The sequence below is a fragment of the Phalangium opilio genome, unplaced genomic scaffold, assembly GCF_054372755.1.
Source record: "Phalangium opilio isolate 3A_F unplaced genomic scaffold, DU_Popi_V2 ptg000113l_1, whole genome shotgun sequence".
Lineage (NCBI taxonomy): Eukaryota > Metazoa > Arthropoda > Arachnida > Opiliones > Phalangiidae > Phalangium > Phalangium opilio.
The window spans coordinates 5132500-5148316 of NW_028324209.1; the positions used below are offsets into that span (position 1 = coordinate 5132500).

Here is a 15817-nt window from a genome sequence, read left to right on the forward strand (position 1 = left end):
ATTTATACCGGATTTGATTTACGCTTTTTGTCGCGAATCGTGTTAAGCTTCGGCTGACACTTTTGGACTCTCTTTTTTGGTATTCTTATCGCTTCAAAATGCATGGTCTTAAAATGAAATTAGAATTTAGCAGACGTTTTCAGAAATATTTACAGGACGTGTTATTATACAACTGTATATTCAATTATGCACGTGTCTCTCGATCGTTCTTGGTTCTCCAGCTTTGCCAGTGTTAATACTGAAAGATATCTGACTTAGTATTGAGTTGTATTATTCCCTGCATTTAACTATTCTAACACTTCACTTACCATTGGTTCACGATGCTTTTACCAAACATTGATTCCAACAGTTTAATCTCTGTTTTTATGGAATAATTTCACACTCATATTAATTTAAAGTATGCCGGACTAAGATTTAATCAAGTTCAATAGGCCGATATAGCCATTGGAATAGGTTCATTTATCATATAGAAAGACGCGTCATTATGGCAGGAAAGTTCAGAAAAATTATATACCCTTAAAAACACTAGTCCTATAACTGATGAAAGTTGAAACTTTATCCATCATTAGCGTTTCGAGAAGTTGAGTTCGAAGTTGTTATACTTAACCGGCGGTAATAAACAACACACAAGCCATTGCCTATATTTCCGTGTACCTACATAGAATTATTTAAATGAAAAACGTACGTGATAGGCGACCGTCGATAAAGAATAGTTGAACATGTACTTAAATTCATGTCATGGGAGTATATATATTCTGGAGCGCTTTAGCTTAATGACTTTTAAATTACCCGCGGGACCACTCTCTCTCGATCGGGGAAAAATAGGAACCCGAAAATGTTGTCTTTGCAGCTAGGCCATATTCATATTGGGACTCGCGTCCAGAGCCAAAACTCTTGCCATCGAAAAACCGATAATCAATGACAATGTTGTAGCAAGAAAAAGAACTGCTGCAGCTTCTGTCGTATTGTCAATATGTTGTCGTTTTAGAACTTCCCTCAGCTATGTATTAGGCTTACTCCCACTACATTCGATCGCTTTACATTTTGTGTATGTCCCCCACGCGAAACTTGAGAATAATTGATAAGCCGTATTCTCTATGGGAAATCTGCCCCGTGTTCGACTCCCGCGATAGTTAAATCTGAAACTGCTTTAAAATTAGTTAAGGAGATACCTTGAAAGATATTAAGGGAACTGCGGGAATGCATCTCTTGGATGTAAACACATCCACAACTTTGCCGATGTAAAGCCAGTACCGGAAACGATACATACCCTTTGGTCAGAGTCTCTAAAAGCTTCCTTGGAATGTAAATAATGGCTTTATGTTTCTCTTTTAACAGCATGTATCTAATCAATACTTTAAAGAGATTTTTAAGAAAAATCTTACATATTCAAATTTTTCAGACATTCTTGTTTGGTATACTTTAATTTATCAAAAGTTGTAAATATTGCCGGGTTTATACAAACCTAGATAACTCAGGGAAATAAATAGTTGACAAATTTTTTTTGTAAAATTCTGGGCAATCAGGGAAGTTTGTGAGCTTTGCGTAAGTTTGCTCTGAAGGGGTGCTTCAACTATAAAAAAACCACCCCGTTGTTATTACTCCATATATGGGAAAAACCTGGAAAACTCAGGGAAATATACGGGAAAAAAACCTTTAAAACTCAGGGAAATTAGTTTTCCAAAAGATGGATGAACCCTTGAATAATTCGAACTATGATATCCCTCTGGCTAAATTGACCATATTCTCAATCCAACCACCCCACCCCATTTTGGTAATTTTGGAAACCAAAAAGAAATAGCCCAGCAACACTGTGAACGCCAATGTTGCCAAGGGTACTTGCTATTGATTGGACAAATGGTCAATTGAGTCGTTGGAAATTATCCCCTCGCATGACTTGATTACTCTTTAAACAAAGTTGATGTACCTAGGCCACTATTTCCTCCGCTCCTAAAATATATGAACATTCCCTCGTGTATCTTTAATCGTTTTCCGTGTTGATAGTATATTGACTGCGGTAAAAAGGACATGGAAGGGTTAAACCCGTCTTTGATAGTGGTGGCAAGTGACATTGGGGTGATGGAAGGGAAGGAATTGGTGGGATCATTGTTTCGGCTCATTCGGGGGTGCTCTTTAATTAGACTCTTCGTTAGTTAAGACTAGAGTCGACGGCTTTTAGCTCCCTCGGTTTAAGAAGTGCGTGTATACGTACGCCTTACCATTTTGCCCTCGTTTTATAGCTGTGGTTCCAGCCAGTAATAGTTCTTAAGTTTGAATTCCCTTTTTTTACGATAATGGGTAATAATTTTCATGAAATTCTGCGGAACTAAATTGAATTTGGGTACTATAGAAGAGTTGTGTAAGTCCAGTAATGAAACCCTTATTTCAATTCTATATATAGTTAATTTGGAAATTTTGAATGAAAGAAACCAATGAGTCGAGATATAGAAATGGTCGATCGTTTGACCTTTAGAAATAACCCCAATCTTAAGAAGCCTTAATCCTCAATTTAATCTTTTGAATTTTTACGGTTGTTAATTTTTATTTATTTAATTGGTTTTTAACGTTTTAATCTAGCAATTATTCTAATATAAATGCATCTCTAGTTCAATATCAACTTAGCAAGGGAATTGGAAGGATCAATGACAAAAAGTAGGCCGCTACCATCACCGAGTTTTCTTTTTTTAATACATCACAGTAAAGTTTGTTTTAAAAACAATTTTTAACATTATATTCTTGACTCGCAACTGTCATAATCTGAATCTACTATAGAGAAGAAAATTTACTTGATAACCCAAATCCTCCGAAAAACTCCGAATGATTTATGTATCAAGAAATAGAAGAAATTTTTGCATTTCTCGCGAGCTAGCTAGGCCCCCGATGGAAGATGAAGAAAAAAATCAACTTCCATACCAACTTCCGAATCTAAGAAAGAAAGTGTATAGTTCAAAGTCGAAAACTACTTTTATTTTTTTTCTCTTCGTTCCTTTTTTCATTTTTCAAATCGCGCTTGGCTGCATTCTTTTCCGAGTCATTTCGGAATGACAATGTCTAAAACCGTCTCGCGATTTATGCGTTTTGCTTAGAACTTTTTTGAATCTTGGGTCTTCTTCCTAAACTTCTCTCCTGGATCTCTCTTTCTCTCTCTCGTCGCGTCGTACTTCGGTAATCCCCTTAATAAGACAGGCTCTCCTCCCGCTAGTAAGAAGAGACAACCTAGGCATAGTATAGAATGCATTAAGCTTCTAGAAAATTTTTTATCCATGGACTTTTTGGATGGCAAACTGCCTTATACTTACCAGGAGTTATGTTGAACTGCCGCGAGTAGTTCAATTTCTAAATATAGAAGGGGAGGCTCATGTTGTCTTATTTTTTTTGTATTTTGTTTTTTATTTGCTTTTTTTTAGTTTATATATATATTGATGCGCTTTCTACCGTAATAAGTTTTTCTTGTTTTTTTTTCCTTTTCCCCTGAGTGGATGACTTGCGGGAGGAAATTAACCGAAAGTTATGAAGATTTAATGTTTATATCATGCAAGGGCAGGAATACATATATTGTCTCAACTTACTTGGAATCTTTAAGAGGCCATTTTCTGGGCTTTTCTGCTTGAATTAAAGATGAGAACAGTCACTATGCATGAAACCAGAAGTGAGATGAGAATAGAAGTGAAGGGCTCTAGCATTGGTGAGCTGGCATTAGTGAACAAATTTGAGGATTTTACGCCGCTTCAATCGCGCCTACGCTAGAGAGAAAAAAATTGGTCGAGTTCCAAAAAAATTTCTTACCCCCTTCCCCTCAACCTAAAGCGGCGAAACACGGACACGGGTGCTTCAATCTAGTTCGGCCGTCTACCACCGCGAGCGTCTCACGTTTTGGAGGGAAAATTCTGAAACCGCCACTAGAGGGCCAACCGTTGGTGTCTTATCAAGAATATTCACTTTCGCCGAGTGAAGAATTTGGTTAGGTCAGTACTTCTAGTCTCATTTCACTTCTGATGAAACGTTACGTCTGTAGTAGTTATGCCTGTAAACTGATCCATGATCCAAGACTAAATTATTTATGTTTAGATACAGTGATATCTTCAAATTAATATACTTCCGGGTTAGTGGATGCCGCTTGAACAGGAAAGAAAGAAATAATATAAACGAGCAATGTTTATGACATCCCGTAATTCACATTTACGTCGTAGTAACGATGCCGAAGACAATTTTCAGACCTAGGCTCGATTTATGTTTCCATAACATAAAGTGTCTCTTACCAAATAGGATCCCGTACTAGATCTTGCGTGTTTAAGAAGCAATATAGAGAGAGACAGAGAGAGTTTCGGCAAAGGTTATACTCTACCTGAGTTGATTCGAGTAGGTTATATATGGCTATGAAGGGTCTATTTGTCAATAACTATATAGTTACTGGAATCCATAAGCTAATAGGTATCATTGTGCCCCATATCTTAGGTGTTATTATCTATGCGGGTTTTGTAGGCGAGGCTTGAGTGCTCTCCATCACGTGTCATAATTCTGACCGTTCTAACTGTGATTTTATTGGTTGGTCGTTTAGCGCATGGGCAATAAAGTCGCGAGCCCATATGGCTGTGACGTAGTAACGCGAGGTTAGGAGCGGGTACAATTTTCAACCAGATAAATTATTCGTGACGCAATATTTATCATATATAATGATTAGTTTAGCTCCTTGCTCAAAAGACCGCTTAGATACGTTAAGAAAATGGCTACACAACGTTTCCTATTAGACTATAAATTCCTGGTAGATATAAAAAACATTTTCTCCGTTATTATCATTGTCGTCGAAAAAAGCTCTGTGCACGCTCCATATCCTTAACATCAGAATTGCCCTTGAAAATCAGCTAGGCCTTGAATGAATGGATGTTCTATATTCGCGACAACCGAATTACATGACCCAATTTCCTCCAAAACTTGGTTCTGTCACTTGAATTCCGTTCCTAAACAAAGATTGCATCTTATTTTCCTCCCAAGTTAAATATACATGTCATCGCGAGAAGAGAGACAGTCCCATTTCCCCTTTCACCATCTCTGATCTCGAGACTGGAAAAAGAAACGAGTGATGCGGGGAAAACCGAGAGCAAAACCCACCCACCTCTTAGCGCAAAAACAACCCCTTTGGCCCCTATAATTTCCTCTTCCGGGAAACAACCCTAGACTGTCAACGCTTGACAGGGCAACAAAATAAAGGGAAAAAAGGCGCGGAACCAGAGGAGCTATTCTTTTTTTGTTCCCGCCAAGTATCTTCCCACTAAATTTACGCTATCGAGTAAAATGAGCATTCTCAATGGCAGTTAGAGAAAGAAAGATATTTCCTAAGCCTAAATTATAGTCTGTCTAGCTTCGTAATGTCTCCGACGTTAACCTCTCAATCTCAGTAAGTCTTCAATTTTTTGAGCGTCTCAACTAGTTCCTGTTTTTTTGGGGCCACCGTCGACACCCACCCTTGTTTATTTTAAGGACAGTTTCTGACTTATCTTATCGGTGGGTTTTAATAAATATCTAGATTTATCGTGTCGGATTGAAAATACTATGCAGTCAAGACTTAATGTATATGGAAGTGCAGTTTGTTATCGATGGCTCGGTTTTCATTGTGAAAATGTTGAATTGTTAAGGTGATTTAAATTTGGATAACGTAAAATCTGCCGTCCTTTTAGGTGTGTTGACCATCCCGTTTTATATACGCTACATATCAGATTATTTCTGGACAAAGGAATGTATAGCATGCATGGGGACTTTAAATTTATCGCGTATCTTGTCGGCTACCAGTTGGGGTTTAATTTAAAGGTATAATGTAATGTAGTGGCGTTTCTATGAGTGACGGTTTTCCATGTCAGCTCTGCGTTTAACTGAGTTCACCGTTTAGTCCATGGTATATTTCTGAACAAAACTTTTCGCTTCCGTTGGTGACGTCAGTGCTGTGATCTCAGGCTATTCTTTTATGTTGAGCTTTCTTTTGTCTGTCTAATTAGAAGTATTCGATTCGAATCGTCTTTATCTGGTCAGTTTGGTCTTGTTGCCATGGGACGAAGCTGGTCCTGTGTGGTATGTCGTATTTCTCTATCCCTTTAAAGGGTGCGTAACAAACTTACCAAGGTGGCCTATATCAACCCCGCAGGTCGCGGGACCCGTTGAATACGCTTCATTAAAGGCTATTCATTCTCAATTCAGTTCGACACAACCCTCTTCCTTAAAGCTTTGGAATAATACGACGGATTGCATGCACGGACCCCGCGTATAGCGTATAGTTCGCGGGCTCTCCCATTCAATAAACAACCTGTTTTGTCCAAGAATATAAAAATTCCAACTTGCATTTCTATTAGTGCGCAGACAGGGGCCGGCACATTTTGAACCGTTTTCAATAGAATGATGAATAGGCTGGGGATTTTAAATTTGCATTCGCATTCGGTTTCCCGGGCTGTGAGCTCGCGTGAGCGTGAATTTATCGATTCAACCAAGAATGTGTGATATTAGCTTCGCGATCACTCTGTATCTGAGAGTCCAGATCAAGCCTCTGTGGGACATATTCATGTTTTAAACGAATATATTCTTGGATTTTTCCATTGTGATTATTTACCAGTTCTTTTAACTCGATGAAGTGGAAGGGAAGAAATTTTATTCTGCACTTTTTATTTTGATTTAGTTTATTTAAATACCGATTTTGACAGTTAAGCGTGAATAATGTAATTCAAAATGTGGTTTTGGGTAACTAGTTTTTTGCCGATTTAAATTTCAATAGCTGTGTCATAAAAGGGGGGAGGTTAACCGAGTAAAGGGTTTAATATGAATTGATTATGCAGGGTGTTTCTGGTAAGTTTGCACCATAAATTAAGAGGAATGTTTTTTGGGAGATTTTCAATCGAAAATGTTCCATGACATTTTGTCGACCAGGCCACTGTTTTCAAGTTATTGTTTTAAGGAATATATGAAGAACCATTGGCACTAAAATCAAACTTCTGAAACGTTTCAAATAAGAAATTGGAAAAAGCTAGTGTTAAGCCTAAACTACATTTTAAAGAGTATCGTTTAAAAACTCTCTAGCAACACAAAATTAAACAAACATTGTAGCGGAAAGTAAATCTCTGTTAATGCAATAGAGTGTGATATGTTTTACATTGTACCTCATCAGGAAACTTTTAATTTAATAAGAAATTTCCTTGGATATTTCCAGCCCTGGAAGTAAACGCTAGAAAGCTTCCAAGTTAAAGAGCATGATAGCGTAGCCGACTGTATCTTCTTTTTTTATAGTTCGAGCCTTTAATTTTCCTTAATCAAATCAGTATAGCGCAAGGCTCGCCAAGGAAAATCCTTTCCTTTCTCGGGCTCAGTCTTTCCTTTTCCGTCCAAGGAGTATTTTCCTTTTATCCTCGCTCTCGCCGCTTCGGTCCAAGGCTTAGGACAAATGAAGCGCAAAGTCAATTAGGGTCACTTCAATGGTCAGTTACCCCGTCAGCGACTTTTTGGCGCCCCCTTTCCTTCCTTTTGTAGTAATCAAGCAGCTCGTTTGACCTTACTACGCCAAGGTTATTTTCATGGTTTGTGGACGGTGTTAGCCTTTCGTAAACAAGGAGGATTGTTATTATAGGCATTTTACGACTGGAGATGAAGTTGTTATAGTCTATTAACCGGGTTAACACTTAGTCTTTTTCCAAACTCAAAGATATATGTTTTTCATCTTATCCAAAAATCTCTCTTCCTCTGCAAAAATCTCTTTTCCTCTCGAAAAATCTCTCTTCCTCTGCAAAAATCTCTTTTCCTCTCGAAAAATCTCTCTTCCTCTCGAAAAATCTCTTTTCCTCTCGAAAAATCTCTTTTCCTCTCGAAAAATCTCTTTTCCTCTCGAAAAATCTCTTTTCCTCTGCAAAAATCTCTTTTCCTCTGCAAAAATCTCTCTTCCTCTGCAAAAATCTCTCTTCCTCTGCAAAAATCTCTCTTCCTCTGCAAAAATCTCTCTTCCTCTGCAAAAATCTCTCTTCCTCTCGAAAAATCTCTCTTCCTCTCGAAAAATCTCTCTTCCTCTCGAAAAATCTCTCTTCCTCTCGAAAAATCTCTCTTCCTCTCGAAAAATCTCTCTTCCTCTCGAAAAATCTCTCTTCCTTTTCCGAAAAACCATTTTTCTCAAACTCCTTATTTAAATTTTCCTCCTTTATCTTAGAATTTAATGTTTTACTCCTATTTCCTTCTTTATCCTTCTAAAATCCTTCCTTGTATCTATATAATTTATTTTCGTTAACATTAAATATTTTCCCTTTATTTGCCCTTCCGACCCCTTTTTTCGTTGGCCGAATCGTTTTTCTCCTCCAAAATCAATTCCTCCTTGCCAAAGAAATAGATACTCTTATACCACAGTCTAAACAAGACCACCACGAATCGACGTATAAGGCAACAAAAAAATTGTATTGGATATTTTGTGGCCACCGCGCCGTTCAGACTATAGCGAAGGGGTCATCCCTGGGGTCAAATGAAAGGAAAAAGTGGTTTGTTTTTTATCCGGCACGCAGGAAACGGAAATGGAAACGGCCAGGATAGTAACCATACCGTAACCGAGCTGAAAGACGCGTGATGGCTTGGTGCCATCGTATAAGATATCGCAGATATTGGTTTACCCTCTGTGGAAGTTGTTAGTCCGTGGTCTAAGGTTGTAATGTATATCCTTAAGGTTTTAACCCCTATGAGAGCCAAGAGGAAGAGATATATTTGTTCACTATAGCGTCCGTCTAATACTATTTAGCTTTATCAGAAATAGGTTAGCCAAAAAAGATACCAAATACCTGGTCTTTTCAACCTTGTCCACTGACAGATATGTGGGTTAGAGTTCTTGAATGATTCTGAAGGTTCAAGAAGTCATTTAACAGGGTTTTGATAATTTTAGAGTAATTCGCTTTTGTCTTTCTATAAGTAGACGTGTTTTTCTTTATCCAGTGATATCAACTTTTTGGCTAATACAAGTTTTTTTTCTTTCTTTCTTTTCATGGTTTGTGATGCTGGATCTTGAAGGAGATTGGAACAGAATCAAATTACGCAGGTTCCTCCTCAAGCTTTCGTTGCTTTTAAGCGATTACGAAGAATGTAAGTACTAATTTTGTTTTTATTTGACGTAATTGGTTAGTTAGTACTTTCGTTTACTATTACTGTACACAATCATTAGTGGCGGCTAGTACTTGAAATCATTTTGCTCTAAGAACCCTAGCTCCCTCATTAGCGTGGGAAACTCATTATAAAACGTCTTAATTAAAAGAACTGTAAGTGCACAGCGCGTCCCTTAGCTTTTTATCTTCTTGAAAGAAGGGGAATACTTAAGCTTTATAAATCCGTCTTAAATTCGTTTGCCCAAATCAGCTTGACGATAAAAAGTCTTCTGTGCTTTTTAGGGGTCAACAGTACGATCCGCCTGTTGCAAGTGTAATATAATGGCTTCAGAGAAACTTTAAATATTGAATAGAATTTCCTTAAATGGATCTGAACTTCCAGTCATTTTGTTAGGAAGAATTAAAACGTTATTCGTAACAGTGGAAAGTCAGAGAGAATATAACAACCTCTATAGACATGGTGTTTCTGATAAATTAAGAGGGATGTTCCTTTGGGCGACTTGCAGTCTAGAATGATCCGTGAAATTTTGCTCTAAGGGACACAGTTTTCAAGTTATGTTCGGCATATTTTAGGGATGACCCCTCGAATTCAATTAAGAAACTGAAAGACAGTGCTCTTTCTCAGCTTGTTTACCTTTCTTCTTAATAAGTATGGATTGCATTACCGCGTTTTTTCTTTGGGTTCAAGTAGTCTGTAAAATCTTATAATCCCTCTATAAGAAAAAAAAGTGGAGTTTCATACAGAAAAAAGTATGAAATGCACCTTATTATCTTTTTTTTTAGCTTACCCAAATTCCCTTTGCAGTATCAGCTTTCTCTCGTTTTCCTCTCTTTCTCTCTCTCTCTGGAATTGCAGCCTCATTAATGAGTTAGCTCCCATAAAAATAAATTTCTCCAAGCGCGTAGAAAAAAAATCTCTTAAAAAAAATAGTAAAAAAGATGAATCTTTTTCTATTACGTTTTAAATTTTAGACTGTAAGGAAGGAAGGAGTCTTGCATAAATTTGCATATACAATTAACTTCTTGAATTATATGTTGAATTCTTTATTAATTTTGCTCCTATAAAAGGAACTCTGTTTCGTTTAAAGATAAATTAACCTTTTGACAGTAATTTAGCTTCTAATTGAAGTACAGTTAAAATTAAATTAGGTGAGATATACATCTACATCGCGTTGTTTAGAAAAATGAAGCTCTGATGGTAAAAAAATGTATACTAAACATAAGATTTTTGCCAAGAAGGTATATAAGGATGTTGAAAACATTGTTCCCATTTTAATAGATTAGCCGTATTGGTATTATCGCTGTTTATAAGGTATAAACATCTATTAGGCCTTGGTTTATCTTTACCTCCCTTGAAAAAAAAGACGAGATAAGAGTTAGGTCGAGTCGGCATTACAAGGGGCTTTGGTATTCAACGATTAATTCACCGTATATAAACTTGATGGTTATTTATTCGGCCCATTTGGTTACCTTGTATTAGTTGCAGTAAAAGAGCAGCTTTAAGGTCCTTAAATAGAGCCCCTCGTATACCGTGCTAGTATTACCAGGGAGTCGGGGATATTAGGGACGATGCTAAACTTCGGTCATGGTCACGAGAAAGTTATAAGTAAAGATTTTTTATCTTATATACCTGCTCCATATACAGGGTGTTTCTGATAAGTCTGCCATTTGCCGTCTTAACTTGAAAACGGTGGCTTGGACGACAAAATTCCATAGAACATTTTCAACTGAAAATTGATTTCCTAAAGAACATCCCCCTTAATTTATGGCAGACTTATCAGAAACACCCTGTATACATATACTTTGGCCCCCACAAGGTTACTTTATTATTTAAAGGACCGTAAAAGTCGTAAATCTTCATTTAGCAAACAACCTAAAATACCTCTAACCAAATTTTGCGGAACTTAAATGTAGAGGAGTACAGGAGATTTTTGCCTATAATTCACTCGATGGGGTATTCGTGCTTTTAGTATTGCTTTTAATATAATCGTGCCATTAATATTGAACCTTTATATGAAATTTTAAAATAACGGCAACAGTATTAAAGTTAATGATTAATTTTTCCCAAGGTTTAACGTACATTTTAAATTATTTTGAAGATGTTGTTGTGAATATTTCATTTCGGAAAACAACTGAAGAACCTCTAGCCAATCAATATTTTTCTTTATGATAGGCGCCTTTTTTTAGTTTTTTTGTTTAAAAGAAATGAGCTTGGATAAATTGACAACCCATAAAGGCGCACTTTCAATCAACTGTCGCTTTTGACTGGCTTCTGAAGACCAAAAAAAAAAAAATGTAAAACGAGAAACAAATAACAAACTCATTTAGATATCAGCTTCGCAAAGGTTTAGAGCTTGAAGAGGCGTATAAGGCTTATTTTGAAGCTTGTTTGAAAACCACCTAGACATTGTTTTCTTGACATTTGGCTGTTACTTTTGACGCAAGAGCTTCATTTTTGATCTAGAATATGTTGATTGAAAACCCGCCTTTAATAGTACGAGTTGTGAAACTTCTCAGGCAACTAAATATGTTTGTTCCATTTTTAAACCTTCCAAATTTTCAAATTTTTCTTTCGCAGAGACTTGAGTAACAACGAGATTACGTTCATCGCTGGCGATGCCTTCAGTGGTCTCAAATCACTAACTTCTTTGTAAGTATCCCAGAAAGAAATCCAATCTAGTGAAATATTGGATGTTACAACATATATACCTTGAGCTCTCCTTGATCCAAAGTTCTCACAAAAACTTAAAAATATCGTCTTTCTTTTTTTTCTCTCTAATTTTCATCTTCTCATCCTTGATGCGGTGGCGACGGTCAGAGTTCTTTACGGAAATAAAATCGCGGACCTCCCAGAAGGACTTTTCAAAGGATTAACTTCTCTACAACTTCTGTAAGTCAATCGCAGCATCTTCCAAAGTGAGAAATAGAGATGATACATATATGTATTAGATTTTTATTTCTCTTTTCTGGAATCAGGAAATGGGTATACTGTTTTTTTTTTTTGTGATGATGAAGCTATAGCTTCTTCAACTCGACATATATTATGTCATTCGCTCCGTAGATTTAATTTTGGGGATTTTTATCTTTAATCCTTAAGTTTTAGGAAATTGAATCTCGGGAGAAAAATACTTTGTCCCCAATTGAGTTACATTGTAGAAGATAATGTGCTTTAGAAAGATATAGTCTGGACTCTCTTTAACTTAATTATACTAAGGCATAAAGGCAATATCGCGAGGTATTGTGGCATTCATTAAATATTGAATTTTATATACTATTTATGGTTTTCCAAAAAGGGAGATTTAAAGTTGAAAATGTTCTAAGACATTTTGACGACTTGCAATGTTTCAAGGATGACCCCTTAAAATTAAAAAAAGAAAAATTAAAGACAATGCTAATTTAAATAAGGGGTCATCCTCAAAATTCTTTAATAATAACTTGTGACATTTTTGACTCAAAATCGCCCATACGGTCCTACCACCATTTTAGTACACCCTGTACATTTTACCTCCACTTTATCACTACGATTAGTTATGAATCTCTCATTCATTAGTTGAATATTTCCGAAAAAATTAAAAAAAGTCATTAGAAGTCTGAACTCCTTATCAACCAAACTTAATTATTATTCATTAAAAAAAAACAATCCCACAAAAAAATCTCCAATGAAATTTTGTTCTTTTTTCGTTCCTAACAGATTATTAAATGCCAATAAAATTTCCTGCATCCGAAAGAACGCAATCGCTGATTTACATAATTTAAATTTATTGTAAGTTTGTGGATACTTTGACCCAGATCGTGAACACTCCTATAATAAATTTATTAATGGATTGACCTTTTGAACTTTATGCCAGGTCATTGTACGACAACAACATCCAATCTTTGGCCAATGGGACCTTCGCCTCGCTGCACAATATTCAAACTCTGTAAGTACGCCACTTTTCCCGATTTTCGATTCATTTCCCTACGCGATAATAATATTATTCAAATTTACTGCGGGTCTCGATTTTAATCGAAGTCATTCCCCCAACCCTATCTTCACTATTATTATTATTATTATCTGTCACGCTGCTAATTTTAAACGGGAGAGAAAGTGGTTTGCCTCTTTTAATGTCTTTTAAAATATTCATTAAGTCTTGGAAACTGTTTTCTACCTTTTAGGGTACAAAGTCCCTAAGTCGAAATTACGAATTTTCCCTAAATTGATTTTTAAATTGCTAAGGTGAATGGGAGGGGAGGTTCCAGAATTTCAAATGTGATTGTATGTATTGGTTCGTTGCGAGTTGAATGTTGGTTTAGCAATTCCACAATGTCGCATTGCCTTTGAATTTATATGGACTACAGACTAGGTTGCAAGATCGCGTTTTACCAAAATTTGGGTAACATCGAAGATGTTCAGCGGTTTTATTTGAAGAAGAATTTCATTATGATATCTCTTCAGTAGCATTTGAATTCATAGTTGGTTTGTATATAGACCCATGTCCCTTTAAGTTTCTTCTAGACTGTAGCGCCTCGCCTCAAGGTGGCGTTATGTTTAATTGAAAGATGGGTTTAACGTTTCTTTAGTCTCAAACTTTCGATTTGTATGACCACTTAAATTGGCATGCAGTTGATGATTTTTACTCTCATGCATACCTCACAATTTCTCACTTATCAAAACAATCTTCTATTTAAGCTACCATATTGTTGCTCCAAATTTTGCTATGTTCAACGTTCCCACCAACTCTATCCAGGGATTCCAGGCGGATACAATTTTCATATACTGAAATTGATCATAAACTTCGATCTTGATTCTTGGACCCTTAAACATTTAATATCGTCTCTCCTTACGGCGTCACGTTTAAGATTTTGGGCTTGAAAGGGGGGGGGCGGTGTTTATTTCATCTCTGTATCTCTTAGAAGGAACTTGGAAATGGCTTGGTCTTCGCGTTATGTACATAGGCACTTGTTGTACGCTTTAGGCTTGCGGTCTATATTGATATAGCATCGTTAAAGGAGTCTAGAGCCTTGTATGTTTAGCTTTAAAGATAGGGATTAAATGGCTAAAGTCCGGTCTTTAGGCCTGTTTAAACCGCCCAAATGCCACGCGATCCTATATACCGCTGTTTTGGACACTTTCACCGGATTGTTTTGGAGTCGTGCTGAGATTGTTGTTATAGTTTTGAGCGGAATATTTTGGGGAATCTCTTAATTCTATTAACTGAAGCTACTTCTAATCTAAGGGCTCAAAATGGTCTCTCGTACTGTTTTAGGGATGGAGCTGGTGTAATGCCTAAATTGTTGTTAAATATAATTAAGACTATAGCAGTGAGGGATTACGGTAGTAGCTCTACGACGTTGAGTGACGGTTAAGGAAAGCTTTGATGCGAAGACATGTTCCCAAAACAGTTTGGAATGCAAAGGCAGTTACAGCTTATTGCGTTACCTTTTAGTTGGAGAGTAATATTTAAGGAGAACCCAGATAAGGTCTTTAATGTTTTCACTGTTTTCCAATTTTATACTCCAGTTTAATTCTTCTATGAATCCTTATCACGGTAAGAGGACCCGTGGGAAAACGCCATTTGACCACACAAAGATTTAATTATCTGGGCCTATTTTAAACTCCTCCGTCAAGTGGCGCGTTAAATATTTTAATATTTAATACAATTTATTTGAAATTATATTAAGCAAATTTTCAATTACATTCCACGAAGAGCCGGATAGACCCTGCGCCAATCCTCTTTTAGACGCGGGAGCATTAACGGTGCGGCATATCGCTGACAAACGGGATTAGGGCGGCGATACCACGCTTTTGAGCCTCTTCTTACTCCGTACTTACTCTCCGAGAACTGTCATATTAGAGGCATCTTTCAGACGTCAACCGGAAAAAATATTCAAACCCTAAAGTTCTCCTATACGGTTTTCTCCCCGCTCGTTCTTCTTTAGGATATGATAAAAGCGTAGCGGGCACACGTCAGACCATATACGTTCGCTGAAATCTGTTTGATATGTCTAAAATGGTTTTTCCACCAGGCACCTTGAGTTTAAGGATAGGTCTTGGAGCTGTTAAATAAGGACCTACGCAAATATGGTAAAACTTTGCTGTTTGTGAAAGTTTAAGCCTGGGGAACAGAGTTAAAGTGGAAACGTGTTCCATGGTTTCAAGCACTAAACTTCATTGGCAGAACCGGTGCCCTCGTGTGTCCTGTATAAGATCCAACATACGCCACCAGTCATGGGACCTTTTCGATGTAAGAAGGGGGTAGGTAACCTTTATTATCTGGACATACAAGGGGGTTGATACATTGTCATCCGTCTCTTCTCACTCTCACGATACAAAAAGACTACGGCGCAGGCGCCAAAAAGCGAGATGGAAAGCAAAGTTTTACCCCCCCCCCCGTGTCTTTCCCTCTTAGTAAAGGATTTCAGCCGAGCTAGGCTCCCAACTCGGGAATGTTGAATTTTCTCCTTCGAACCTCTCTTTTGGGTACTCCTTACTTTGTTCATCCAAAGATGAGCTAAGCCTAACACGGTTTCTCCATCGAATTTTTATATACAATACTATATGTAGGGGAAATATGTCTGCTCGCTCTCTATTTCCCTGGTTGCCTCCCCGAAAATCTTGATGTTTATTTGAACGAAACGCTAACCCTAACGTCACGTAGTCTAGTCGATCTCACTCTCTCTTCCAGCTCGTTCCGTTATGTGATAGTGTTTTGACAATTTTTAGATGCTTT

The 15817-nt window shown here is 37.1% G+C and overlaps 1 protein-coding gene across 6 annotated transcripts in view; it reads left to right on the forward strand.

The window, feature by feature from the left end:
- The window catches only part of LOC149623486 (protein slit-like), a 327465-nt gene that overhangs the window by 290935 nt on the left and 20713 nt on the right, over positions 1-15817 (forward strand). For all 6 annotated transcript variants that reach the window (XM_089852459.1, XM_089852458.1, XM_089852457.1 and 3 more), the window contains 5 exons: positions 9016-9087; positions 11686-11757; positions 11926-11997; positions 12799-12870; positions 12956-13027. In XM_089852459.1, coding sequence (XP_089708585.1) covers positions 9016-9087; positions 11686-11757; positions 11926-11997; positions 12799-12870; positions 12956-13027 — 360 coding nt within the window. The remainder of the gene's footprint in view (positions 1-9015; positions 9088-11685; positions 11758-11925; positions 11998-12798; positions 12871-12955; positions 13028-15817) is intronic.